The sequence below is a fragment of the Mytilus californianus genome, unplaced genomic scaffold (genome assembly GCF_021869535.1).
Source record: "Mytilus californianus isolate M0D057914Y unplaced genomic scaffold, xbMytCali1.0.p SCAF_3, whole genome shotgun sequence".
Taxonomy (NCBI): Eukaryota; Metazoa; Mollusca; class Bivalvia; order Mytilida; family Mytilidae; genus Mytilus; species Mytilus californianus.
The window spans coordinates 106,124,324-106,151,963 of record NW_026262679.1 but is presented as its reverse complement, the minus strand read 5'-3'; the positions used below and the strand labels follow the sequence as shown (position 1 = coordinate 106,151,963).

The window sequence follows — 27,640 nt, the reverse complement described above, 5'->3', positions numbered from 1 at the left end:
ACAATTTTGGTCATACAATAACTTATTTGTAGATCTTCCTTTGCTGATCATTTTTGCTGTTTACAGTTTATCTTTATCTATAAAAATATTCAAGATAATAACCGAAAACTGCAAAATTTCCTTAAAATCATCAATTCAGGAACAATAACCTAACTAGAGGCTCTAAAGAGCCTGTGTCGCTCACCTTGGTCTATGTGCATATTAAACAAAGGACACAGATGGATTCATGACAAAATTGTGTTTTGGTGATGGTGATGTGTTTGTAGATCTTACTTTACTGAACATTCTTGCTCCTTACCATTATCTCTATCTATAATGAACTTGGCCCAGTAGTTACAGTGGAAAATATTTTGTAAAAATTTACAAAAATTTACAAAATTTATGAAAATTGGTTAAAAATTGACTATAAAGGGCAATAACTCCTTAAGGGGTCAATTGACAATTTTGGTCATGTTGACTTATTTGTAGATCTAACTTTGCTGTACATTATTGCTGTTTACAGTTTATCTCTATCTATAATAATATTCAAGATAATAACCAAAAGCTGCAAAATTTTCTTAAAATTACCAATACAGGGGCAGCAACCCAACAACCCAGGGCAGATAGATCTTGACCTTATGAACAATTTTATCCTCATCAGATTTGCTCTATATGCTTTGGTTTCAGAGATGTGAGCCAAAAACTGCATTTTACCCTATTTACTATTTTTTAGCCATGTCGGCCATCTTGGTTCGCGGGCGGGGTCACCGGACACATTTTTTAAACTAGATACCCTAATGATGATTGTGGACAAGTTTGGTTAAATTTGTCTTAGTAGTTTCAGAGGAGAAGATTTTTGTAAAAGATTACAAAAATTTACGAAAAATGGTTAAAAATTAACTATAAAGGGCAATAACTCCTTAAGGGGTCAACTGACCATTTTAGTCAAGTTGACTTATTTGTAGATCTTACTTTGCTGAACATTATTGCTGTTTACAGTTTATCTCTATCTGTAATAATATTCAAGATAATAACCAAAAACGGCAAAATTTCCTTAAAATTACCAATTCAGGGGCAGCAACCCAACAACGGGTTGTCCGATTCATCTGAAAATTTTAGGGCAGATAGATCTAGACCTGATAAACAATTTTACCCTCTGTCAGATTTGCTCTAAATGCTTTGGTTTCAGAGATATAAGCCAAAATCTACATTTTACCCCTATGTTCTATTTTTAGCCATGGCGGCCATCTTGGTTGATTGGCCGGATCACCGGACACATTTTTTAAACTAGATACCCCAATGATGATTGTGGCCAAGTTTGGTCAAATTTGGCCCAGTAGTTTCAGAGGAGAAGATTTTTGTAAAAGTTAACGACGACGGACGACGACGACGGACGACGACGACGACGACGGACGACGGACGCCAAGTGATGAGAAAAGCTCACTTGGTCCTTTTGGCCAGGTGAGCTTAAAATCAGATACCGGATTTGGCTCATAATTTCAGGGCAGGTAGACCTTGACCTAATGAATACTTTAACTTCTTGTCTGATTTGCTCTAAATGCTAGAGTTTTTGAGATAAAAGTAAAAAACTGCATTTTACCCTATGTTCTATTTTTAGCCATGGCGGCCATGTTTTCTGAGGAAACAGAAAATAAAACACAAAATTTATTCTAGATATCCTAAGAATCATTCAGCTTAAGTTTGGTTTAATTTGGTTCAGTAGTTTCAGAGAAGAAGATTTTTTAAAGTTAGAAAACATGACAAACAAATTGGCTAAAATTGTCCTTAAAGGGCAATAACTCCTTAAGGGGTCAATTGACAATTTTGGTTATTTAATTTATTTGTAGATCTTATTTTGCTGAACATTTTTGCTGTTTACAGTTTATCTTTATCTATAATAATATTCAAGATAATAACCAAAAACTGCAAAATTTCCTTAAAATTACCAATTTAGTGGTTGCAACCCACCAATGGGTTGTTAAATTCATCTGAACATTTCAGTCCTGATAGAACTTGACCTAATGAACATTCTAACACCATGTCTGATTTGTTCTAAATGCTTTAGTTTTAGAGATATAAGCAAAAAACTGCATTTTACCCCTATGTTCTATTTTTAGCCATGGCGGCCATGTTTTTTGACGAAACAGAAAATAAAACACTAATTTATTCTAGATACTATCAGGATCATTCAGCTTAAGTTTAGTTGGAATTGATTCAGTAGTTTTAGAGGAGAAGATTTTTTAAAGTTAGAAAACATGATAAACGAATTGGGTAAAATTGTTCTTAAAGGGCAATAACTTCTTAATGGGTCAATTGACAATTTTGGTCATATAAAAACTTACTTGCAGATCTTACTTTGCTGAACATTTTTGCTGTTTACAGTTTATCTTTATCTATAAAAATATTCAAGATAATAACCGAAAACTGCAAAATTTCCTTAACATCATCAATTCAGGAACAATAACCTAAAAATCAGATACCGGATTTGGCTCATAATTTCAGGGCAGGTAGACCTTGACCTAATGAATACTTTAACTTCTTGTCTGATTTGCTCTAAATGCTAGAGTTTTTGAGATAAAAGTAAAAAACTGCATTTTACCCTATGTTCTATTTTTAGCCATGGCGGCCATGTTTTCTAAGGAAACAAAAAATAAAACACAAAATTTATTTGAGATATCCTAGGAATCATTCAGCTTAAGTTTGGTTTAATTTTGTTCAGTAGTTTCAGAGAAGAAGATTTTTTAAAGTTAGAAAACATGACAAACAAATTGGCTAAAATTGTCCTTAAAGGGCAATAACTCCTTAAGGGGTCAATTGACAATTTTGGTCATTAAATTAATTTGTAGATCTTATTTTGCTGAACATTGTTCTGTTTACAGTTTATCTTTATCTATAAAAATATTCAAGATAATAACCAAAAACTGCAAAATTTCCTTAAAATTACCAATTTAGTGGCAGCAACCCAACAATGGGTTATTAGATTCATCTGAAAATTTCAGGGCTGATAGAACTTCACCTAATGAACACTTTCACCATATGTCAGATTTGCTCTAAATGATTTAGTTTTTGAGATATAAGCCAAAAACTGCATTTTACCCCTATGTTCTATTTTTAGCCATGGCGGCCATGTTTTTTTGACGAAACAGAAAATAAAACACAAAGTTTATTCTAGATACTATAAGGATCATTCCGCTTAAGTTTGGTTGGAATTGAAGTAGTTTCAGAGGAGAAGATGTTTGAAATAGTTTACACCGGACGGACGACGGACGACGACGGACGACGACGGGCGACGACGGGCGCCAAGTGATGGCAAAAGCTCACATTTCCTTCGGAAAGGCGAGCTAAAAATGTAATACCAGAATTAATACACTTTTAAAAGATCTTAGGAATTAAAAATACTGTTCAATGTTCAAGAGGCATAATAATGATCTTTATGAATGTCAACAATATAACTAACTGATAACAACATATATTTCTGAGTCATTATGATTCACACAAGACATCTGATCAGATACTTACAAAAGATAAGAGTTTTAAAAACAAACGTTGTCATCCTTTTAACACAACGTTAACATTTCCCTCACTTTTGTATTCTAAAATGTGAGACATTCATGTTTTGGTCACTGCCTAATCCTTAGACAGACTGGCACTTAAGTAGTCCAAAAGGTTTTCCTTTTTACCTAATTGAAATTTTTTTCTTTCTTATTCTTGTTGACTATATTGCTTATTGGACGATTGATTTTAAATAACAAATCATTTGCTAAAAAATGCTTAGTTCTTTATGATTTGGCAACATGTGTTATATTCGTGACTAACAGAATTTAGTAAACAGACATCTGGTCAGACACTTACAAAAGACAGCCACATTTTATGAAACTTTGCCCAACAAATCACTTAAATTCAGATGTATGTCTAGAACATTCAGAATCAGTTTGTCCTCCTTTTAAATAGACAACAACGCTGAATATATATATGAGAATTGCATTGGTAAAAACCAAGGTAGTAAAAAATCTTCAATTATTGTAAATAGGAAATGTGAAATACACCAATCATACATATTTTTTAAAGGACTAGTAGTAATCATAATAGAAGCAATCAACAGTTCTACAAGGAACAAACTTTGCAAACACTATTTTTTTCTAAAATGACAAGACATTATTGCGATCTGTCTAACATTGTTTTCTTTGACTGTGTAATTGACAATCACGTGGCATGGTGATAAGTATATCTGGTATCACAATGATACCGTTATAGAACTATTACAAAAACATTTGTCACAATTTGACAATCATTTTCTTTTGTCTAAGTACAAGAAAAATGATGAGCAAATATAAATTTTACCGTTTTGAAAGGTTCCACGATTTTCTTTGATTCGTCGACTCGCGATTGGTTCCTTACAAGAGAAACTGTATTGCAATCAGGGATGATGACTGGTGTAGCGTTTATGAAACGATCTGATACATCGTCCAGAATCATTCGCAAATCATACATAAAAGCTGCGTCGATCTATAACAGAAAACCCTCTTTGATTGTTCAAATTTATCTTAATGGTACATAAGAACAGAAACTTTAGGCGGTTGTATCATAGACATGCAATCACGAATTTGAATTGTTTGATAGCTAAATCACTGTTTGTTTGCTGATTTTTAATACAAGCAAACACAAAAAGAGCCATTTATCATTTACTAAAATATTTTAATGAAATAAAATTTGTCTTTATAAAGAACTAAGGTAGAAAAAACATCTAAAACTTTAATAAAAAGGGAATGTAAAATACAACAATAATATATGCTAATTTTTTTAATTATTAATCATAACAGGAGCATATAATTTTGATGGACATGTAAGTAATCTTCTTAACCAAAAATAATCCCAATGTACTTCATTGATTCAAAAGTAACATACCGGTTATTATACAAAAGTAAATTACCAGCTTTAATACAAAAGTAACATGCAAGCTACTTACATTGAATCCGTATATGGTGAAAAAGTTTTCTCTGAGTTGTATTTTGACAAAGTCTAAATAAGCATCCCTTGACGTGTAGTTGTATGATTCGTTACCGTTGATATGTATAACAGACTCCGACTTCCCTGATCTACACTTCGAGCATAATTCATGTCCCTGATAAACATAAACGGTAGAATAGCATATTTAATTTACATAATATAACGTCATTCATTTGCCTGATACAAATATTGTGAACTTATCTGACAATACTCCAATCTAATTAAAATATAGAACTCGGATTTACGAGTATGTAGTATAACGAAATCCGAGTTCTATATTTTAATTAGATTGATCAATATTCGTAGGTTACTAATTTTTATGGATTTTGTGGGTAAAGTTGAACAACCACGAATTTCAATCTTCAACAAAAATACCAGTTTTTATAGACTAGAATTTGTCAAATTCACGAAATCATGTATCCACGGAAATAGAATTTTGCCTTAATCCATGAATATTGGTACCCACGAAAATAACTGAATCCACGAATATTTTTCATATTTTATGAAAAACCTTTGAATTCATTTTTATGCTAATTTTATGGGCGCCTCTCTTGATCCCGTCACCACACATGGTTAAAAAAAATGTTTGCTTTCCTCTTTTTTTGTGACTGCAAAGAACGTAGAAATAATACCCCAAAAAAATAGTAAGTTACTAAAGACCATGGTAAGATGAATACCAAAATTTATGATAAAAGAGATGATTTTTCATTTCCTATTGTTAATTATCCATTTTTAGATGGTGACGTTCCCTAGTCACCATCTTATGGTGTTTATATATCTCAACTTGTTCGGTTCGCTCGTGTATGTAACAACGTATTTGATTTTAACGAAAGAAATCTCTGTATTACTGAAAAATTATTACACCTTGGTTTTCGATATCACAAACTAGTCAAAACATTTACTAAATTTTATCATCGGTAAAAGGACATCATTTGTAAATATAAATCAACATGCAAACATCTTATACGTTCAGGTATTTCACATCCAATCTTTTATGGTAATATTCTTTACAAAGCACAAAAATGTCGGATTTTACCTCAAAAGGTAACCAAACCTTTAAACAGACTTACTCGGAAGGGATATAGTTACGATACTGTTGTCAGGTCATTAAGAATTGCATATTTTGGTATTAATATTGATTCACTCATAGGGTCTTTGCATCGGAAATAACACATTTATTCTAAAACCAGTTGTTGGCATGATACGGGTTATGTTCTTCTCATATATTTTATTATGGTATGATACTAAACCCCTAACGGGAGGGATTGTACTTGATTTTCATATGATGAAGACATAATCTTTCAATCAGTTTAATTGAGGTCTTGAGCTGGCATGTCAGTAACTGCTAGTAGTCCTTTGTTAATTTAAGCATCATTGCCATTTTGATTAGTTTCTTTTGTTACCTATTCTGACATCGGACTTGGGCTTCTTTTAAACTGAGTTTTACTGTGCGTATTGTTGTGCGTTTCTTTATTCTACATTGGCTAGAGGTATAGGGGGAGGGTTGAGATCTCACAAAACATGTTTAACCCCGCCGCATTTTTGCGCCTGTCCCAAGTCAGGATCCTCTGGCCTTTGTTAGTCTTGTATGTTTTTTTTAATTTTAGTTCATTTATATGTTTTGGAGTTTAGTATGACGTCAATTTTCACTGAACTAGTACACATTTTTATTTAGGGGCCAGGTGAGGACCACCTCAGGGTGCGGGATTTTCTCGCTGTTTTGAAGACCCGTTGGTGGCCTTCGGCTGTTATCTGCTCTTTGGTCGGGTTGTTGTCTCTTTGACATATTCCCCATTTCCATTCTCAATTGCAATAAAATTTGTTTAAAGTTATCCCTCTTTAAATAATTTGTATTAGATTTAACATGAATCAATAATGTAAAAATGTATTGAAAATTTTCTAAATAATTAAATAATAACGCCAGCACATCATTTGGTCATTTGTTTACTCGTTATTGTAATATTTAAGCAAGTTTAGTTTTCCATCCAGCCTAGTTTAACAAAAAAAAAAACAACAACAAATAAAACAACAAGGACAAACAAGGTCTCATATATAGCAGATATGTTTAGCGGATTTTATGGCTAAATGTAAAATAGTTGCATTTGTATTAAAAAAAGAAGGTTATACCGATTCTTTTCATTCTAGTTACCTACGAATGAAATAACTACAAGAGAAATTGACCATACTTATAGTTATATTGATCATGTTTATTCAGACCAGGGTTATAAGCTAGTCTGTTATAAAAAGTAAAATAACAAACCTACCGAACTAATATATAATGTAATCACTCTGTTTCTATTCACACATTTTCTAATTATAATCGTGTTCCCTCCAATTTCTTGGAGAAAGTATTGGAGGGGGTAATGTTGATTAGAGCGTTAAACAAGAATAAATGAAGTTCTTGGGTATATCTCAGTGAGATAGCAACCAAACATTAAAATAAAATAAAAATAATAAGACATATTTACGCACTGTTTTGTAGAAAAACAAATATTTTTTAAAAATCTAAAGTACTATACTCTGCATAATCCAAGGATGCATATCACCAACAATAGCATGAATAGGATAGTTCAAAATAAATAGCAAACTGACCTTTTGACATTGGGAAAGCAGAGGTAAACTATTTTTGATCCTCTGTTATGGGGGATGATCTCAATTGCATCATCTGTTTAAATAAAAGTACCTTCGTTATAACAAACCAGTTGTAAGCTTCATCCATAAGTTCTTGCTTTCTTGCCTGAAACAAAATGTTGACATTATTTAATGCAACGTTCGTTGCATATACAAATTGTGAACAAACGATGCTGATGAATTGTATTTTGATTTAATGCAACTATGTAAAATTGTGGCAAAATATTTAAAGTTTATGATGTAGACTCTTAATATGTTATTTCCGGTAGGATTGATACCTTTGAATTTTAAACCTGTGAGCGAAACAAGTACAGGGCAAATCGGTCCTACCTCTTTTGTGCGTTTGATGCGCTTTTTGGATTTACCTTCAGTTGTTATGATCAAACAAAAAACAAACAAGTGAAACTGCGAGCTACTGCTCACTGATGATACCGCCGCCGCAACTGGATAATTTTAATAGTGTATAAATATGTAAGTGTTCGGTAAACAGGAAGTTGTTGAGTGATGAATCTGAAAACGCATCACACGGTATAGCTGACTTATATAAACCCTGAAACCAAATTTCAGAAATCCTTATGATGTAGTTCCTGAGAAAGATGCGACGAAAAATATTCATGGGACGGACGGACGGACAGACAGAGGTAAAACAGTATACCCCCACTTTTTTAAAGCGAGGGTATAAAAAGCCAAGGGTGCATAAATACTTGAATACGAGAGGCGCTATATAACCAAAAGGGGTATGAAGATAATAGCCAAATCATTTAAGATCAACCTTACATGGAGAAGAGCTATGTAACCAAAAAGGGAATGAAGATAATAGCCAAATCATTTAAGGTCAACCTTATATGGAGAGGAGCTATGTGACCAAAAGGGGTATGAAGGTAATAGCCAAATCATTTAAGGTCAGCCTTGCATGGAGAGGAGCTATGTGACCAAAAGGGGTATGGGAGGAGCTATGTGACCAAAAGGGATATGAAGGTAATAGCCAAATTATTTAAGGTCAACCTTACACGGAGAGGAGCTATGTGACCAAAAGGGGTATTAAGATAATAGCCAAATCATTTAAGGTCAACCTTGCATGGAGAGGAGCTATGTGACCAAAAGGGGTATGAAGATAATAGCCAAATCATTTAAGGTCAACCTTGCATGGAGAAGCGCTATATAACCAAAAGGGGAATGAAGATAATAGCCAAATCATTTAAGGTCAACCTTACATGGAGAGGAGCTATGTGACCAAAAAGGGTATGAATATAATAGCCAAATCATTTAAGGTCAATCTTACATGGAGAGGAGCTATATAACCAAAAGGGGTATGAAGATAATAGCCAAATCATTTAAAGTCAACCTTGCATGGAGAGGAGCTATATAATCAAAATGGGTGTAAAGATAACAGCCAAATCATTTAAGGTCAACCTTGCATGGAGATGAGCTATATAACAAAAAGAGATATGAAGATAACAGCCAAATCATTTAAGGTCAACCTTGCATGAGGCTGTGACACACCCAAGTTTCTTAATCATTTCTTTATTTATCAGCGGGCATTTTAAGAAAGTACATTAAAAAATAACGTGCATATTGAAGAACTGACTACTGAGCTGTGTTGGTTGTCGCTTACTGTTGTCTTATTTATAACACCCGACACCAATATGTGACCCAATAATGTCAATATTTGTGGGTCATTAGGAGTACCAAATACATTACAATTTTTTAAATTATGATTTTTATCCGATGTTATTTCGAGGGGCGGAGTACTTTTAGATACGATTTCAGAATATATTTTTCAATAAGGTCATATGTAAAACTCTTTTATGTTATGGTGGCCAACTTAAATTTTGTCATGGTCATAAGATAAAAATTTGAGAGAAAATTATATGAAGAATTAAGAACGTTCTCGAAAAACTATTTTAAGTGATGTACAAGTAAGTAAAATCTATCAGACGTTTTTACAAAATTTCTTATGGCAATACGATATAGCAGTATAGTTATCATGGATCGATTTTCCACCATATTTGGAAGCAGCCAATAATGAACCAAATCTAAAACAAATTGCCCCATATTGCAGAGAAAATATTCATCATTGTCTTTTTTTTGTTATTTTGTTTGCAGGATTATCGTATATTACATTGATTTCGATATCATGAATGTGACTGTGGCTTAGAGGGTGGGAATGTTTAGCTCATATTGAGCATTGAGGAAAAGGTTTTGAAAAAAAATAATGGGTATGAAATAGCACTGTGCGATTACTTTTGGTCATGTGAGCCAAAAGTACGATATGTTTACGCTTTAATTTCTAACATGATTCGGTAAAGGAAAAAGTTAAGAATGTAATAGTCTACAGCTTTCGTGGATTTAAATATTGATATAAAAGAACAAAACAGGCAACTACCTCGCCTAAAACACTCTCTGCACTGTTCTTATCACTAACAAGAATGAAAATTTTTGTCCCTATATCTTTCAGCTTTTTCATCTGTTCGGCAAGACCCTCTCCTATGGCAATTTCCTGGTATAAGTGCTGTGCTGGAACACCAGTTAAAATTCTCTTGGCTATGGTATGAAGATCTTAAAGTAAAATAAAATGAATAAGGCGTTTAGTTTTTATCTGATAATTCATATTTGGAGGTCATTATGCTCATCCCAATATTTATCAATTTGTCATAATAGTTCGTTCATAATATTTAAACCACTTCAATTGAACAAATTTTTAGTTTTAGATATAAATAAACTTCACCCAATACATTTTGTGTTTCTATGACTCGCACTGCTGGTAGAAACTTAAACTAGAGGCTCTGTGTCTGTGTCGCTCGCTTGGATATATGAACATTTTGAACAAAGGCCACTCTCCAATACTATGTGTTTATCTTTTGAAACAAAAAGTTGGGATCTGTCTAAAGGATAGAAATGTCAAAAAAATCAAAATTTTCAGTAAATGTATAAAATTTCGACCCGCTGTATCTCTTAAAGTATAGCACATGAAGGTATATTTTTATTACATATTTGAATTGAGCAGGTGAAAAAAAGCTTGTATGCAAATTTTCGTCAAAAATTCACCGTCGATTGAAAACTGTATCGTATGCCCTTAAACATACCAAGTCGTCAAATTTCATGAGCGACACACGACTATGCTGCTTAATACTGATTAAGTTATGACATCAGGAAAATGTGTGCACAATGAGATGCACATTTTCAATGTGTACATTATACAAAGATTCTATAAACTCAGGGTCTGTTAAAGGAGGAAGAGTTGATAACACCTAACGAGCATCAAGAATGTTTCAGAAAATTTACCAAGTTTCAAAATCATGAAAATCCTTTAAAACTTCTTTCCAAAAGTTTGGTGTATCGTTTTAAATACACATACTCAATCTAAAGGTGCTTCTGTATTGCAAACTGTAGGAAGAGTTCATAACACAAAATAAGTACACCATTTCTCTTCTCTCTCTCTCTCTCTCTCTCTCTCTCTCTCTCTCTCTCTCTATATATATATTATATATATATATATATATATATGAACAAGTCTAAATTGAAAACAACGTTCAAACCTATGATTGCGTTGGATAAAAACCGCAATTTTTATACGTGTGCTTGCAAAGCAAATTTCTTGGTAGAGGGGTCTAAATACAGCACAAACAACATTTTCCAAAATACCTACAAGATTCAGGCATTTTACATAATGACTAATTTTTCTAGGTATTTTACAAAATGCCTGGAAAAATTGAAAGGCATTTTACAAAATGCCAGATTTTTTTATAGAATGAAATGTTAAAAAAAACGATTGAAAGCTTTGATAATTACTGAATGTTAAAGCTTGCATTTTAGGAGTTTTAATTATCAAAAATAAATTTTACTGAATTATTCCAAATTCACTCAAGCAGAAAACTCGGCAATTATTTGTTATTTATTGGGTTTCGCAATAAGCACACACGTCACAAATGAATATCTTCTTTTTCATACGTTCCCAAAAGATTCAAAGTACATTATCATGATTAGTTTGACTTGTATCTCTTGGATTATATCGTTTAACGGACTGAAGCAGATCTGCCCACGACGGGTGGTGCATCTATAGCAGGAGACGCTTACTCTGTCAATGCACCATTATTTGTCTCTTCTTGGTCCATTTTCGAGATTTTAACCACATTTAAATACTGTCTCATTAATTCGTCAGATTGAAAAGACCCAGGAATTCCTTTGAGGTAGTTGTGACGTAATAAATATTCGCTCAAAAATAAAATATAAGAATATTTATAAATGAATGTATTGAAATAAAACAAAGTAAAGAATTGTCAAATTTACAAAGAAAGTTAGAATAGTAATTTAAAATAGAAATGTTCATATCTTCGTGAAACAAAGTTGAATTGGTTTGAGAAGTTATAAGTTCAATTATATTTTTCTTTGAAAATTAAAAAGGATTTATAGAAATGGCAGGTGTCTGATCTATAAAAATTTGAATAAAGTACAACACAATATTATGTAACAGGAAATTTTATAAAAACTTATCAAAAAGAGTGGGACATGTTAATCCCTCCCCCCCCCCGAAATGAATTAAGCTTAAGTAATTATGAAAAAGGGGCACGTTTTAGACAATACATCATTATCAATAGAGATAGCGTCCCTTATAAAAAAATATCTTCTACTGTCAAATAGTTCAAGGGAGGAGTAACTCAAATTAGTTGTTAATTTTGGAAAAAAAAACTTTTGATTGGGCAATTAATCTCAGGTTGATCCTGGCGTGGCCACGTGAGGAAAACGTTTTAAGAGATAAATTTTGATAATAAAACTTCCCTTGGCAACTTGATATCGTACAATAAAGATCTAGCCTAAATTTGTGTCCATTATATTTAAGGTCCAGTTATCAAAACACAAGACGATACAAAAACACCACAAGTATCGACACAACAGATACCAACAGATTGATCGAAGATGAAGATACTCATATCTTTACCTCACAACCAAACACGGCCTTTTATGGCGAACCCCATGCTATAGAGGGGAATTTGTTTGGATGTCAATCCACTGCAGAAATAACACATATTAATTATAACCAAATTGTTCTCGTCTTAAAAATGCATGAATTATTTGCTACTGAAAATTACTCAATTAAAACAAACTTCTTTTTCTCTGCTTCATATGTTTCACTTCACTGTTTTGAATCTGGATTTTTCCAAAAAAATCTAAAAATTCGTTTGTAAAGTTTGTTCTATTGAAAGAACAAGTTGTCCTTCTGCTATTTTGACAAAGTAATCATAACTTTAATATATGAAATACAGAGTGAGTACATACTTAACGTAGTTTCACTAAAAAGAACATATCATATGACATACAAACTTTCCCAGCTGGTTTTTGAAGAATAAATTAATTATACTGAAACCATTAGTTATTTTCTTTGCAAGATGTTGTGTTTTTGTCCACTTTTTGTCATATGCATCTCAATGATATCATTTTTCTACAAATTGCCTGAAAGTGAACAGGCAATTTGTTGAATTTTGTTTCAAAATTTCAGTCATTTTACAAAATGACTAGGTATTTTTAGTCATTTTATATAATGCCTGTCAAGGTTAGGCATTTTATGAATTGCCTGAAAATTCAGTCATTTTACAAAATGCCTATAAATATATATATATATATATATTCAAACATTCTTGGACGTTTGAAGGCGTCTGTTCGAGTTGAACACTTCAGAAAGAGTCGATTACACAATGACACGTCTCCTAAATCGAAATCATATGCTACTATAATTTGACTTAGCTTAACCATTTGAAAAAATAAAAAATAATTATCAAATTGTTTACAAAATGTTTTGTATCGAAATAAAGTTAAAAGGTTAAAAATGAATTCAAATCAAATCATCATTTATTTAGATCGTACAAAATGTTAGCTTAATTCATATGAGTCTGGATGGGGGTTCCTCAATTCTGCATTCTTTAATCTTTACGCCATTTTTTCTCTATTCTTTATATTATTTGCCCATTATTCTCTGTTCTTTACACATCAACACCCCATTGTTCTCTTTCCTTTATTTTTGTTGGCCTATTTTTTTCTATTCTGTTAAACCAATCCAAACCCTCCTAATATCAATTTTTTTCTATTCTGTTAAACTAACCCAAACCCTCCTAATATCGACAAAGACGACTGTGGTACTTGTACTAATAACTTTGAATATAACTGTGTTAGAATAGTGGTACTTGTCGATTGATCGGGGATATTTAATGTGTTTGAAAACACGAAAATAACTAGCTCATTATAAGAAAAGTAAATATGCATAGTCCAGTTTACCAAAAACAGTAAATGTACTTGTTAGAACATTGCGAATAGATTAGCCTAAAACAAGCAAAACCAATAATGTTGCGATTGTTTCGTTTATCTTAACTATGTTTGTTAATGCATTTTAAGATTATGAAAATTTGCTTATTTTTTGTGAAAAGGTCAACGTGACTTTAACGCGTACGTCATGACAGTTGTGAAATGATCACTTTAGTGTGTTTAATCTTACAGGACTTAGTTAGGACTGGTTAGATAAATTTTCACTGAGTGAAACCATTGAAGGATCTTTCAATACTTAATCATGGTGGATATGCAATGCAGCTTTTGTTAAATTGAATTATTGTTATACTAGTCCAGCTCGGGTCTCGGTGACTTATCTTATTTTTTTGCTGAATTAGTTTTTTTTATACACGACGTAGATGATAAAAGATGTCTACGGTAACGAGAATAAAGATAACTCAGTTTTAATCCGTATCATTCATTTGAAAAAATTATTTGTTAGTCTTTTTATCAGAAAAATGTTTTTAAAAGCTTCTTTGATAAAAAAAAAAAGAAAAAGAAACAACAAATGCTTACTTGACATTTGAAAAAAAAAACATTTACAAATCAGATGGGCAATGATGAATCACAAGTCGATGAAGGATAGACAAACAACATTTAAAAAAACTTAACAGAAAATTAAAGATTCCATACCCCCCCTCCCCCGGTGTTTCGTGTTCTATTTTCCGGTGAACTCAATTGGAAAAGCAAGATAAAACTAAGATAATAGCAATCAAGTGCTTTGGAACGATAAGCCTTTCCTACTCCTACAAGTGGCATCCATCGTGTTGTTTAAAATGATTCAATGTTAACACAGATGTTTCGTAAAGTGACACGTCTGTTAGATCAAACAGATTTGATTGACACAGCAAGAACAGCACGATAAAGAAAAATAAGGGACAATACTTACCAAATGACTGATCGTTAATTACTTGCCAAATGACTGATCATGAAGTTTTAATACTTACCAAATGACTGATCATAAAGTTCTTACCAAATGACTGATCATAAAATACTTACCAGACACTGATCATACAGCACTTACCAGATGACTGATCATAAAGTATTTACCAAATGACTGATCATAAAGTATTAATACTTACCAGACACTGATCATAAAATACTTACCAGATGACTGATCATACAGTACTTACCAGATGACTGATCATAAAGTACTTACCAGATGACTGATCAGAAAGTACTTACCAAATGACTGATCATAAATGACTTACCAAATGAATGACCATAAAGTACTTACCAAATGACTGACCATGAAGTACTTACCAAATGATTGAACATAAAGTGTTAATACTAACCAAATTACTGATCAGAAAGTGATTATACTTACCAAATGACTGATCATAAAGTTTTAATACTTACCAAATGACTAATCATAAAGTAATCACCAAATGACTGTTTATAAAGTACTCATCAAATGACTGATCATAAAGTACTTACCAGATGACTGATCAGAAAGTACTTACCAAATCACTGATCATAAATGACTTACCAAATGAATGACCATAAAGAACTTACCAAATGACTGACCATGAAGTACTTACCAAATGATTGAACATAAAGTGTTAATACTAACCAAATTACTGATCAGAAAGTGATTATACTTACCAAATGACTGATCATAAAGTTTTAATACTTACCAAATGACTAATCATAAAGTAATCACCAAATGACTGTTTATAAAGTACTCACCAAATGACTGATCATAAAGTACTTACCAAATAACTGATCATGAAGTACTTACCAGATAAATGATCATAAAGTATTAATACTTACCAAGTTACTGATCATAAAGTGTTAATACTTACAAAATGACTGATCATAAAGTGCTTACCAAATGACTGATCATAAAGTACTTACCAAATGATTGAACATAAAGTGTAAATTCTTACCAAATGACTAATCATAAAGTAAATACCAAAATGAATGATCATAAAGTACTAACCAAATGACTGATCATAAAGTACTTACCAAATGACTGATCATAAAGTACTTACCAAATGACTGATCATAAAGTACTTACCAACTGACTGATCATAAAGTACTTACCAGATAACTGATAATAAAGTACTTACCAGATAACTGATCATAAAGTACTTACCAAATGACTGATCATGAAGTACTTACCAAATGATTGAACATAAAGTGTTAATAATTACCAAATAACTGATTAGAAAGTGATTATACTTACCAAATGATTGATCATAAAGTTTTAATACTTACCAAAAGACTTATCATAAAGTACTCACAAAATGACTGATCATCAAGTACTTACCAGATAACTGATCATAAAGTACTTACCAAATGACTGATCATAAAGTATTGCAATCTTAGTGAGATTCGCATATCTAACAATGTCTGGTATGACTCGAAACATCGTCGACCCAGGCGGCTCCACGCCTATGTGCAGATCAGGGTCAAAGTCCTTTGACTGTAATGTTGAAGTGTCCACAACAGTAATATATGGCAGACCAACAGTACGTGCAAATGATCGTATCAATAAGCCCACGTTTGGGGCAGCCATGTCGATAATTGCATTTGCTCCAGTTTTTAGCTGTTCGCAGACTGAAAAAAAGTAAACATACAATAAGGCTCTGGGTGTTTTTGTTTGTCGTGGGTAGACACCTTAAATCAGTGATGCGTTTGTAAAAGAAATGTTCATCATTGACTTTTCAGAACTCAAGTAAAACAAATATAAAATATATGTGTTTCTTGGAAGCTTAACTTGAACGTACTTATCAAAATGGCTGACACAAACAAATCAGAGATGTTTAGAATATATGTCTTTGACCTTAGGGTCTACCTCAAGGACATTTTAATACCGTTAGCACCAGTGATGTTTAATCAATATGTCCCTGACATTAGGGTCTACCTGATGGACATTTTTAATATTAATCTTGTCAACACACAATAAAGTTAGAATAATTAATGTGATTCCTTGTCATGTTTAAGACTGTTAGTAGGAGCATGGAAGTAATATTCAATATTACTTCCATGGTAGGAGCTAATATTTTCGAGTTTTAATAGTCAATGTTTAAAATGTTGCATTTTCGCGTTTAGAATTCATTGCATCAATTTCTGGTTGCCGGGTAACGAGTTAGTATATTGCTGAAGAAACAATAGCCCTTCTTGACGGCGGATACATATCGATAAGGCCCGATTCTTGAAATTGCAGCCGAAATGTTGACCTAAAATATTTTTTATATATGTTTTAAGTTAGTTTATCGTATATGATGTAAATCATGAAAAACCAGGAATGGACTCAAACAGGAATCCAATAAATGATAGAATCTCTAATTTACTCGTAGATCTCACCTATAGCAACCAGAAGAAACATTTACTCGCGGTTCTCTATAGCAATCAAAAGAGACATTTACTCGCGGTTCTCAATAGAAACCAAAGGAATAGTTAAGAATTCAAAAGAATTATGCAGTGCTAATACAAAAAGTAATATTTCAAACTGAACTACACTGCGGGAAAAACAGTCAAATATAAAAATGGTATGATTGTCAATGAGACAACTTTCCATCAAAGACCAAATGACGTAGAAGTTAGAATCTATAGGTCACCTCAGGGCCTTTGACAGTGCACAAAACCCATACCATACCGCATAGCAAGCTATAAAAGGCCCCGACATGAAAAATATAAGTTCAAATATTCAAACGAGAAAACTAACGGTCTGGTGTATTGTGAAAAAACAAGGCAAAGATGATGCCCTGTTGGTTTTAGTAACAGTGATGTTGAAGGACAACTTGAGATGGTCGTGATTTTTCAGACACATTTGATGCATCCGCAATGATTGTGATTTAATCCATTTATATGACCAAAAAATTCAACAACCCATCATTTGTGGAAAATTTAAAGAAAATAAAAATCCTGACAAGACGCACACTTAATTATATATATACTAACATCTTTAATAATAAAGTTCTGGCTTGAAATCCGTAGGAAGAGTAAGCCAGACAAACAATACACTCTGTAAGCCTCATATTGCTAAAAAAAGTTAAAAAACACGACATTTGTTGAAAATCTAAAGAAAAGAAAATCCATAGAGCAAATGAACACCTTTAGATGATATACTATCATCCTACATAATATGATAGCTCTTGCTTGAAACTGTAGTAGAAGTTAGTCCTATGAAGCGTTTACCATAAAATTGAGAATAGAAATGGGGAATGTGTCAAAGAGACAACAACCCGCCCAAAGAGCAGAAAACAGCCCAAGGCCACCAACACAGCGATAAAATCCCACACCCGGAGGCGGGCTTCAGCTGGCCCCTAAACAAAAATGTGTACTAGTTCAGTGAAAATGGACGTCACACTAAACTCCGAAACATATAAATGAACTAAAATTTTAAAAACATACAAGAGTAACAAAGGCCAGAGGCTCCTGACTTGGGACAGGCGCAAAAATGCGGGGGGGTTAAACATGTTTTGTGAGATCTCAACCCTCCCCTAGCCATGTATGCCTTATATAACAATAAAATGACAATTTTATGGAAATTTAAAGAAAATAAAAGATTCTGACAATATGCGCATCTTTGATATTAAAATCACACCTTACATAATATAAATTGGTTTGCTTGAAAACAGTAGAAGTTAGCGATCCAACCCACATACCCGATGTGGGACGGACGCACAGGGGCCAAACAATTGGTCCAATAATTTGTTCTCGTGGGCATAACAATAAACGATAAAAAATATGATATACATAAACAAACGACAATCACGACAATGTTTGCGGGTGCCCCCATTAACTTGGGGCAGTGTTGTAACATCACAACATGTTTAATCTTCAATAATTTCTATAAATTAAAAATCTTACCTTCAGCTAAAGTTTGGTTCTGGTCATGTGATTTGATTACTTTTATCTTCCCTTCCCATTCTAAAGTTCTTCCTATTAACTTATTTTGCTTAAGTTTTGCGTCTTCTACTACAGCAACTGCAAAATTGGATTAATAAGGATAAATGGATAAATGTGATAATAAGTAAATTAATCGTGGCTATAAGATATCGTGGTTAATTGTAAAGACACTCTCCGTGAAAATTTCTTACGATTTCAAAAAATTTTAATGTACGCCACTACAACTCAGTGAAGCAACCATAGCACAATGGCACATTTCACGGAGGAGGACGAAATACCTTTAGTCATAGTTCGCCATGGACATCCTTTCCAACCACAGGCACTTGTCTCTGACAAAAATATCTTTAAGATATGTAAACAATTTTTTTTCAGAGACAAGTGTCTGTGTTTGCCACAACGAAATCACAAGACACGTCGTTTTCAACTCCCGTTCCTGGAGATTCAACTTTTTTGTTACCTATGAGATTTTTGCATTATAAAGATAATAGAGTACCAATCTTTGAACAAATTTTAAAAATGAAATTTTAATCCTACCAAAAAACTGCGATCTAGCTCCTATACACAAACACACAAGCAGAAAACCCCGATACACAATATCAATCGCCATTTTGTTTGTTCGTCTGGTAATCGATGGCTTACCTTATTGTTAATTGGAAATATCAATTAATTGTCAGGTAGACGACCTAAATGGAAAAATAGTTGATAAATCAATACAGAAAATTAAAATTTGTATTTGTAGTTTTGCTGTTTATTTCATGACCTATCAAATATTCATTATAAAAGTATGTAGGATAAAGTTACTAATTTCCTACCAAATGCAAGAAGGACGAGACAATAGACAACTCTCTATTCTGTAATATCATGCATCAAAATACGCTTCCATACATTCGACTAGTAACAACTTATTACATCACCCCAGTTTCCCAAAATCTGAAGCTAGCGCCTTTTATGTACATTGGTATGAATGGCGTTAGTCGATTTCAAAGTAAAGAGAAAATGAACCGCTCACAGATGTTACTGACATATTATCATATACTTATAGTAAATAACTTATAATTTTTACAGTATGTTAATAACAATAAATTAACGTGAATTCCATATTTACCGAAAGGGGGCTTATCGGGGGGATATTAAGAAAAATTTATCAACCGCTTTCGGCTATTCAGTATCGCATGGCATTCCGGCGGTAATCGGCAAATTCCGGAAAATACACCTCAATGGTACGTTTTCAGTGAAAAACATAACAAAACAGGGTACAAAACAAATATTAGGAAACAGGAAAATACATTATGTAAAATGCAAAAAGAATGATCAATAAATGCATTTTCAAAGTTTCCAGCATAATTCAGCAAGTTACTTTACAAATGTTGACTTTTCCAAATAGTGTTATTTTTGTTTTATGTTTTGTTGATTTTTTTTATCGTCAATATAAAAATGTATTATCTGTTGTTTTTCTCCTCTTTTGTGGCATATGATAGAAAGATTTCATATCGGGTGTATTACATTTGGCGTCCGTCGTCCGTAAACTTTTCACTTTTTTAACTTCTACTTGAGAACCACTTAAAAGGATCAATATATTAAACTGTTAATTTTCTCCACTGTTGAAGCATATGATAAAAAGATCATAACATGTCATTCATCATATCAGATGTATTATCAACCCTCGGACAATATCAGCCATCGATCTTTCGGCGTCATCGAGTAATTATATATAATTCTGTTCATGTTCATTTTCATCGTGAAAATAAATAATAAATAACATTGACTCATGTTAAACAACTATTTAAGTAACTTTAAAATGACGCTTAATCAAACTCCTGTCTACTGAGTGTTTTATGACGATAAACCTCAGTCTACAAAAATACACCATCTATGTCAAATAAGTGACACATATATATAGGCATCATTTACGTCAGAATTCACAATAGCAATATAGCAAAACGGGCGCAACACTGGTTCCAACTACATCATATAAAAACGCTACATTGACTATCATGTTGACTAACAGACACACAAAGGTTGTACATCAGCGTTACATAAGAACCATAGAAGAGTCATATGAGCAACACAAGCCCATCTGTTTCATTTAAAAAAAAAACTCTTCAAATCTGAGAAACATATTAAAAATGTATGTGGGAAATACGAGTATTGATCTTAAAAATGTGAGCAAGTGACGAATGCGCGAGGCAAGCATTCGGGTATAATAGATCGAAAAATATTATATATACACAGAAACCCATTTACTAATTGGAGTTATAAAACAGATATTTTACAAAAAGAAAACCAATTCGTTAATGGTGCGTCACATAAAATAAAACTCTTTCAAATCTAGTGAATTCATATTGTAAGGTCATATAAAATTGAGAATGGAAATGGGGAATGTGTCAAAGAGACAACAACCCGACCAAAGAGCAGAAAACAGCCGAAGGCCACCAAAGGGTCTTCAATACAGCGAGAAAATCCAGCATCCGGATGCGTGCTTCAGCTGGCCCCTAAACAAAAATATGTACTTGTTCAGTAATAATGGACGTCACACTAAACTCCGAAATATATAAAAGAAACTAAAATTAAAAATCATACAAGACTAACAAAGGCCAGAGGTTCCTGACAGGCGCAAAAATGCGGCGGGGTTAAACATGTTTTTTGAGATCTCAACCCTCCCCTATACCTCTAGCCAATGTAGAAAAAACAAACACACAGCAATACGCACAGTAAAACTCAGTTTAAAAAAATCCCGAGTCCGAAGTCAGAAAAGGTAACAAAAGAAACTAAACAAAATGTCAATGATACACATATTAACAAAGGACATATTCATACTGCAATGACAAATCCCTTCGTACATATAATGTAGGTTCAACAAGTTTGCACCAACAAAATTTGAATGTTTTCACTCGTGAAGGTTTATTTGTTCGAAACTGGTCCAAGTAGCCATTGCGGCACATTTTTGTCCTATCTTAAGTACAAGATTGTTCCATGTAATCCTTGTATTTACTTTTCGTTTTCTCTAGATCAGCATGTCTACAATATCGAGATATATATATAATATTTAATAAAATTAGTATTTGATGTGGCGGTATCTTTTACGACAGACAAAACATAGCTGATCTGAAAGGTACACATCTACTTGCATACATCATGTACTGTGTTACAACCCTAGATAAAGCCGACAGGAAATGCATTACTCGACTAACGAAAGCTATATTTTTATATAGCCTAGTTGGTCGAGTGATCTAGTGCGCTCGACACAGTACCTGCGGTGTTGCCATTGTGTCCCAAAAGCAAGGGTTCGAATCCCGCTGAGGGAAGAACAATAATTTGCTAATGCAAATTTGCAGATCTAACATTGTTGGGTTAAATTTGAGACGAATTATATTGATAGAACATGAAATTATTGTATGATTTACAACGAGAAAACTTTCCATGGAGAACAAACGACACATCTCAAAAACCACTTCCGTATTGTAAGCTATAAAAGGCTTCAGGATATAATGATAACAAAATGTGGCACAATTCAAAAGAAAAACAACGGCCTGATTTATATTACAATTAACGAAAAAGAGTAAACAGCAAAAATTAACAATCATAAGATTACAGTGTCATTGCTGTATACTAGTACTTCTTTCTAATTGAATTCGGGCCAGTTTATTCCTGCTCGTGGTCGTAAGACGCAATTACGGTTTGTGAATTTTAAACTCTCGAAAATGTATAAGATTTTGAATTTGAATTACATAAAACGTCTTCCTGATTCTTTTTGTCCTACGGCATCATGTTGTTGGAATGATACGATGGTAATTTTATTCAAAGAGGAACCACGTAAAGAGGGATTGCGTTGCGTTGCTTTAGGCACTCAGTATATAAGTTTTGTTTTGTGTTGTACAAAGTTTGTAATTATGTGTTATTTCCAGTCTGTCATGTCGTCTTAATATTCCTAATTTCCTTAATCGCTTCACTAAATTATTACAAACTGCATTAAAAAATATGAGCCATAAAGTGTCCTGCATATTACCCTTATTTAGCAGTCATATACAATAAGACATTGGTTAAAAGTATACCTGGTGATGCTTCAATTAGACAGTAACCCCAAAAATAAATAAATAGAATAAAAAACCAAAACAATAGAAAAAAAACAGCTTTTAGATGTCAACACAATTTCTTCACTGATAAGTTTCCAACCTAAAAATTGTGAATGAATTCTATCTAAGATCTGCCATCAACGTGCAGTATCATATTATTTTATGCTTCGCTTTTGATCACAGCTGCCATCAACGTGCAGTATCATATTATTTTATGCTTCCGGCTTTTGATCACAGCTGCCATCAACGTGCAGTATCATATTATTTTATGCTTCGCTTTTGATCACAGCAGCCATCAACGTGCAGTATCATATTATTTTATGCTTTGCTTTTGATCACAGCTGCCATCAACGTGCAGTATTATATTGTTTTATGCTTCGCTTTTGATCACAACTGCCATCAGCGTGCAGTATCATATTGTTTTATGCTTCGCTTTTGGTCACAGCTGCCATCAGCGTGCAGTATCATATTATTTTATGCTTCGCTACTGATCACAGCTGCCATCAGCGTGCAGTATCATATTGTTTTATATGCTTCGCTTTTGGTCACAGCTGCCATCAGCGTGCAGTATCGTATTATTTTATTCTTCGCTTTTGATCACAGCTGCCATCAACGTGCAGTATTATATCGTTTTATGCTTCGCTTTTGATCACAGCTGCCATCAGCGTGCAGTATCATATTATTTTATGCTTCGCTTTTGATCACAGTTGCCATCAACGTGCAGTATTATATTGTTTTATGCTTCGCTTTTGATCACAGCTGCCATCAGCGTGAAGTATCATATTGTTTTATGCTTCGCTTTTGGTCACAGCTGCCATCAGCGTGCAGTATCATATTATTTTATTCTTCGCTTTTGATCACAGCTGCCATCAACGTGCAGTATCATATTGTTTTATGCTTCGCTTTTGGTCACAGCTGCCATCAGCGTGCAGTATCAAATTATTTTATTCTTCGCTTTTGATCACAGCTGCCATCAACGTGCAGTATCATATTATTTTATGCTTCGCTTTTGATCACAGCTGCCATCAACGTGCAGTATCATATTATTTTATGCTTCGCTTTTGATCATAGCTGCCATCAACGTGCAGTATCATATTATTTTATGCTTCGCTTTTCGCACAGCACTTATTATTATATCCTTATACTACTGATTATAATTTTGATTCTATTGGTACAATTAATCAATTTATATATACATGTATAATTCATTGTTGATGTTAATAAATCATGTAGAAAGCGGAATATGTTTCTTAAAAGTATCCTAATATATCAGTTGTTTATTTTATTTAAATTATGATAATTGCGTTATTTACTGAAAAAATATATGTCTATCCAGGTACAATAAAAAGTCAATATTTCAAAATGTGTCTTGATATCATACTATTTACTAATGTTGCCAGGTAACGCATGCCAACATATAATACATTTCTCCTGTAAATGTACATAGAATCGATGGGTTTGATGGCTATTTAGTTGTAATAGAAGTCGATTTGATGCTATTATATGCACTGGAATACACAAGGCAGTTCAACCATGAAAGGTTTTTTCTGATAAGACAATGATTTTATAACTGGAGTGGTTACAGTTATTGGCTTTGGTGGACGACTCACCACCTGGTAATTGCGCCCTGGTAACTTACTTATTTGAATAATCCGTTGTATTTTTCGAATTAAGTACTTTTAGATTATTTAATTTAATCATGTAAGTGAGAGTATATAGAAAAAAAATACACGGATTTACTGCTTGTCTAAGGGTGCGTATGTTTCTATAGATTGATTGATTGGTGTTTAACGCCCCTTTTAGCACTACTTAGACCGCTAGGCCACCGAGGCCCCTTGTTTCTGTAGAACATATAACTGAGGTTTTATATTTTTACAAACTATTGTACTTACATTTATGATGATTAAGTGAGATTAGTGGTCCGAGTCAGAGGTACCGTGGGAATCGTGTTGTGTATATGTTACAGTGATTTTGTATAACCAGGGATTATGTAGAATCCCTGATTTTTCAGGGATTCTGCATAATCACTAAAATCATTAGTGATTATATATAATCCCTGAAAATGACCAGTGATTTTACACATCACTAAAAATTTTAAGAATTATTTTACAAATTCCCTGGAATGTTTTCAGGGTTTATCAACAATACAAAGATTCTCTGTTTGGTAAAAAATAATTCAAATACAGACAAATAAATTGTATGTATAGCCTCTTTATGGTTTAAGTGGATAGTTGTCATTCCCTGACCATTTATCAAATCTTATTAAAGTGGACATTTTTTTCTGGTGATATTATATTTACCTGTGTTAAATCACATTTACTCATAAACAAATAAGTATTTTAAATTGAAATTAATAAAACCAACATAAATGCACATATCATGTAATTTGCCGTGAAACAAAGGGGATGAAAGTTTACGAACAAGGAATTCGAACTAAGCGATGAAATGCAACTAAACGTCCAGAATCACAAACAGAACACATGCTTGACAGATTGAACACAATTTTGAGGAGGCTGTGATGCCGATTCCGCATGTTGATCGTGGAAAAGGAGACCCCCAAAAACATAATGGCCATCGTTCTTAAAAGGGCTGAAAAAAAGGATAATGCCCGACTACGAAAAATGAACTTATGCCCTGATGATACAGAAGGAAACAATTTTATGTGTCTGATTGACCTTTTTAGCACCTTTAGATATTTCAAATGAACACTTTATTTCTCTTCAAAGTGCAGTAAAATCAGATTCAATATGTAACGGCTTTTTTTTCTTTTTTTTTAAAGGGGGATAAGCAGAGGAAATGTTCAATAGTAGAGGGTCTGGATGGGGTTTTCAGAATAGAGAATAATAGACAAACAGTGCAAAATAAAGGTTCTAAAAAAGAATAGACAAAAATATACAACAAAATAAGAATAGACAAAAATATACAAAAAAAATGAGAATAGAGAATAATAGTGTGCTAAAACATACAGGATAGAGAAAAATGATATAAAAAAATTAAAGAATAACAAAATGAGGCACCCCCATCCTCACCCTCATAGTAGATGTCATCCAAATTTACAATGTAGATAGTAGTTTGTAAAAATTAATGATATGTATTAGAATACTGTGCTTAAGATTTTGATATTTATGTTTCTAAAGATGTTTAAATATGATTTTATAGAATAAATTATTTTACTTTTATTCATCGTCTCTTCATTCCAGTTATTATGTATAATCCCTGACATTTTTTCTAGTGATACTGTATAATTCCTGAACATTTTAGTAATTATATATAATCACTAAAGTTACCAGTGATTAAACATAATCCTTATTTCTACAAATCACTGTAACATGTAGTATAGTATACCTTGGTAAGCATGCATTTTATTGTTCGCTATTCTCTAATCTGGTTATAATATTGTCTGACCAGATTACAGAATCGGAGGTGATTGTTCTCCTTGATTCGAAATTGTTTCTGCTACATTGGAAGATAAGTTTCTTCTGTAAAAATTAAATCGACTGAGATTAGCTGTTAACAACCTGTTATGAATTCAATAAACACAAGTAGTCCTTTATCTTTTTTCTTGGTTGGCTCATAGACTTTATACTGTCATTTAACACGTCATTTGTGTAATATTTCATTTCTATATTAAACTAACCGACAAAAATACTTGCAGAACATATCACTCTTATCGAATGAAACTGGTCATGATGGCAGAATTTGATGGGAATACTAAGAAAACCGAAAGATGCATAAGAACTTAGTTACATTTTCATAGAGATATACAACTGTAGAAGTTTTCTCTTAAAACATTGAGCAAATTCAACAAAGCATGGCGTTTACTTTTAGTGTAGGTTAATTAGTTCCTCTACATGGACCCCCTAAATCAGACTTAGTGGTTTAAAACCGCCAATATCACAAACTGGAACTTATACGTAAAAGTCAACGAATCATGAAACCACAATGGGTTAGAATGACCTGATGTCGTAAGGAAGCTGAAATTTTATCCTAGCTGTATAATCATGGTTTTTTATTGCACCTTTATACTTTCGATTTCCTTTTTACATGGACGTTTTAAAAGACATGCCTGGTAATATAAAATTAGTTGAGACTTTAAAAAATAATCTAACCTGTCAAAGTTCATACGCTTGACCAAAGCAAGAAACCGCGCCAAGGTTCATGTGCTTGACCCAAGTCAGGAATCGCTTCAAGGGTTATCTTTTTTTAAATCAACAAATTGTTTTTGTCATTTGGCAAATTTGGTGTTGATAGAAGATTTTTGTAGGTCTCAGTTAGATATGTACTACTGTTTTATACTCTGGGCTATTTAGAGCTTGACACATTGTATAAACTCTTGTTGACCGGTAGATGTTGTTTAATTTCCGTTGTTCGTTGAGTCTTATCATATGCACACAATTTCTTTATTCAAATAGCTATTCGTGAAAAAAAGACCTTTATAATCTTTCGTCATAGTTCAATCACTGTCAAGTTGTTCTTATCTGAAAACGGTTTTGGTTGAGGGCCGTACGGTGACCTATATTTGTTAACTTCTATGTCATTTGGTCTCTGGCGGAGTGGTGTCTCATTGGCAATTAAACAAAATACAATGTATATCAGAACAGACATCCAGTATTGATAGTAGATGAAGTGTAGAAAATTAAATAGACTTATTACACACTATATTGTAGTATAGAGGTCGAACACGCCACCGGAGAAAGGTATGGGGTATTTGTGACGACATCCAAGGCAGCGATTCAAATATGCATTAGTGTGTCGCCGGATAGACTTATTTA

At 33.0% G+C, this 27,640-nt stretch overlaps 1 protein-coding gene across 1 annotated transcript in view; it reads right to left on the bottom strand.

The window, feature by feature from the left end:
* LOC127735676 (ionotropic receptor 25a-like) overlaps positions 1 to 19,419 on the bottom strand; it is a 44,651-nt gene extending 25,232 nt beyond the window's left edge. Inside the window, exons 1-7 of the mRNA XM_052245932.1 lie at positions 19,330 to 19,419; positions 18,757 to 18,873; positions 16,234 to 16,497; positions 10,004 to 10,176; positions 7,670 to 7,723; positions 4,946 to 5,101; positions 4,321 to 4,485 (exon numbers count right to left, since the gene is read on the bottom strand). Coding sequence (XP_052101892.1) covers positions 4,321 to 4,485; positions 4,946 to 5,101; positions 7,670 to 7,723; positions 10,004 to 10,176; positions 16,234 to 16,497; positions 18,757 to 18,873; positions 19,330 to 19,402 — 1,002 coding nt within the window. The 5' untranslated portion in view covers positions 19,403 to 19,419. The remainder of the gene's footprint in view (positions 1 to 4,320; positions 4,486 to 4,945; positions 5,102 to 7,669; positions 7,724 to 10,003; positions 10,177 to 16,233; positions 16,498 to 18,756; positions 18,874 to 19,329) is intronic.
* Between the last annotated feature and the right edge of the window lie 8,221 nt (positions 19,420 to 27,640).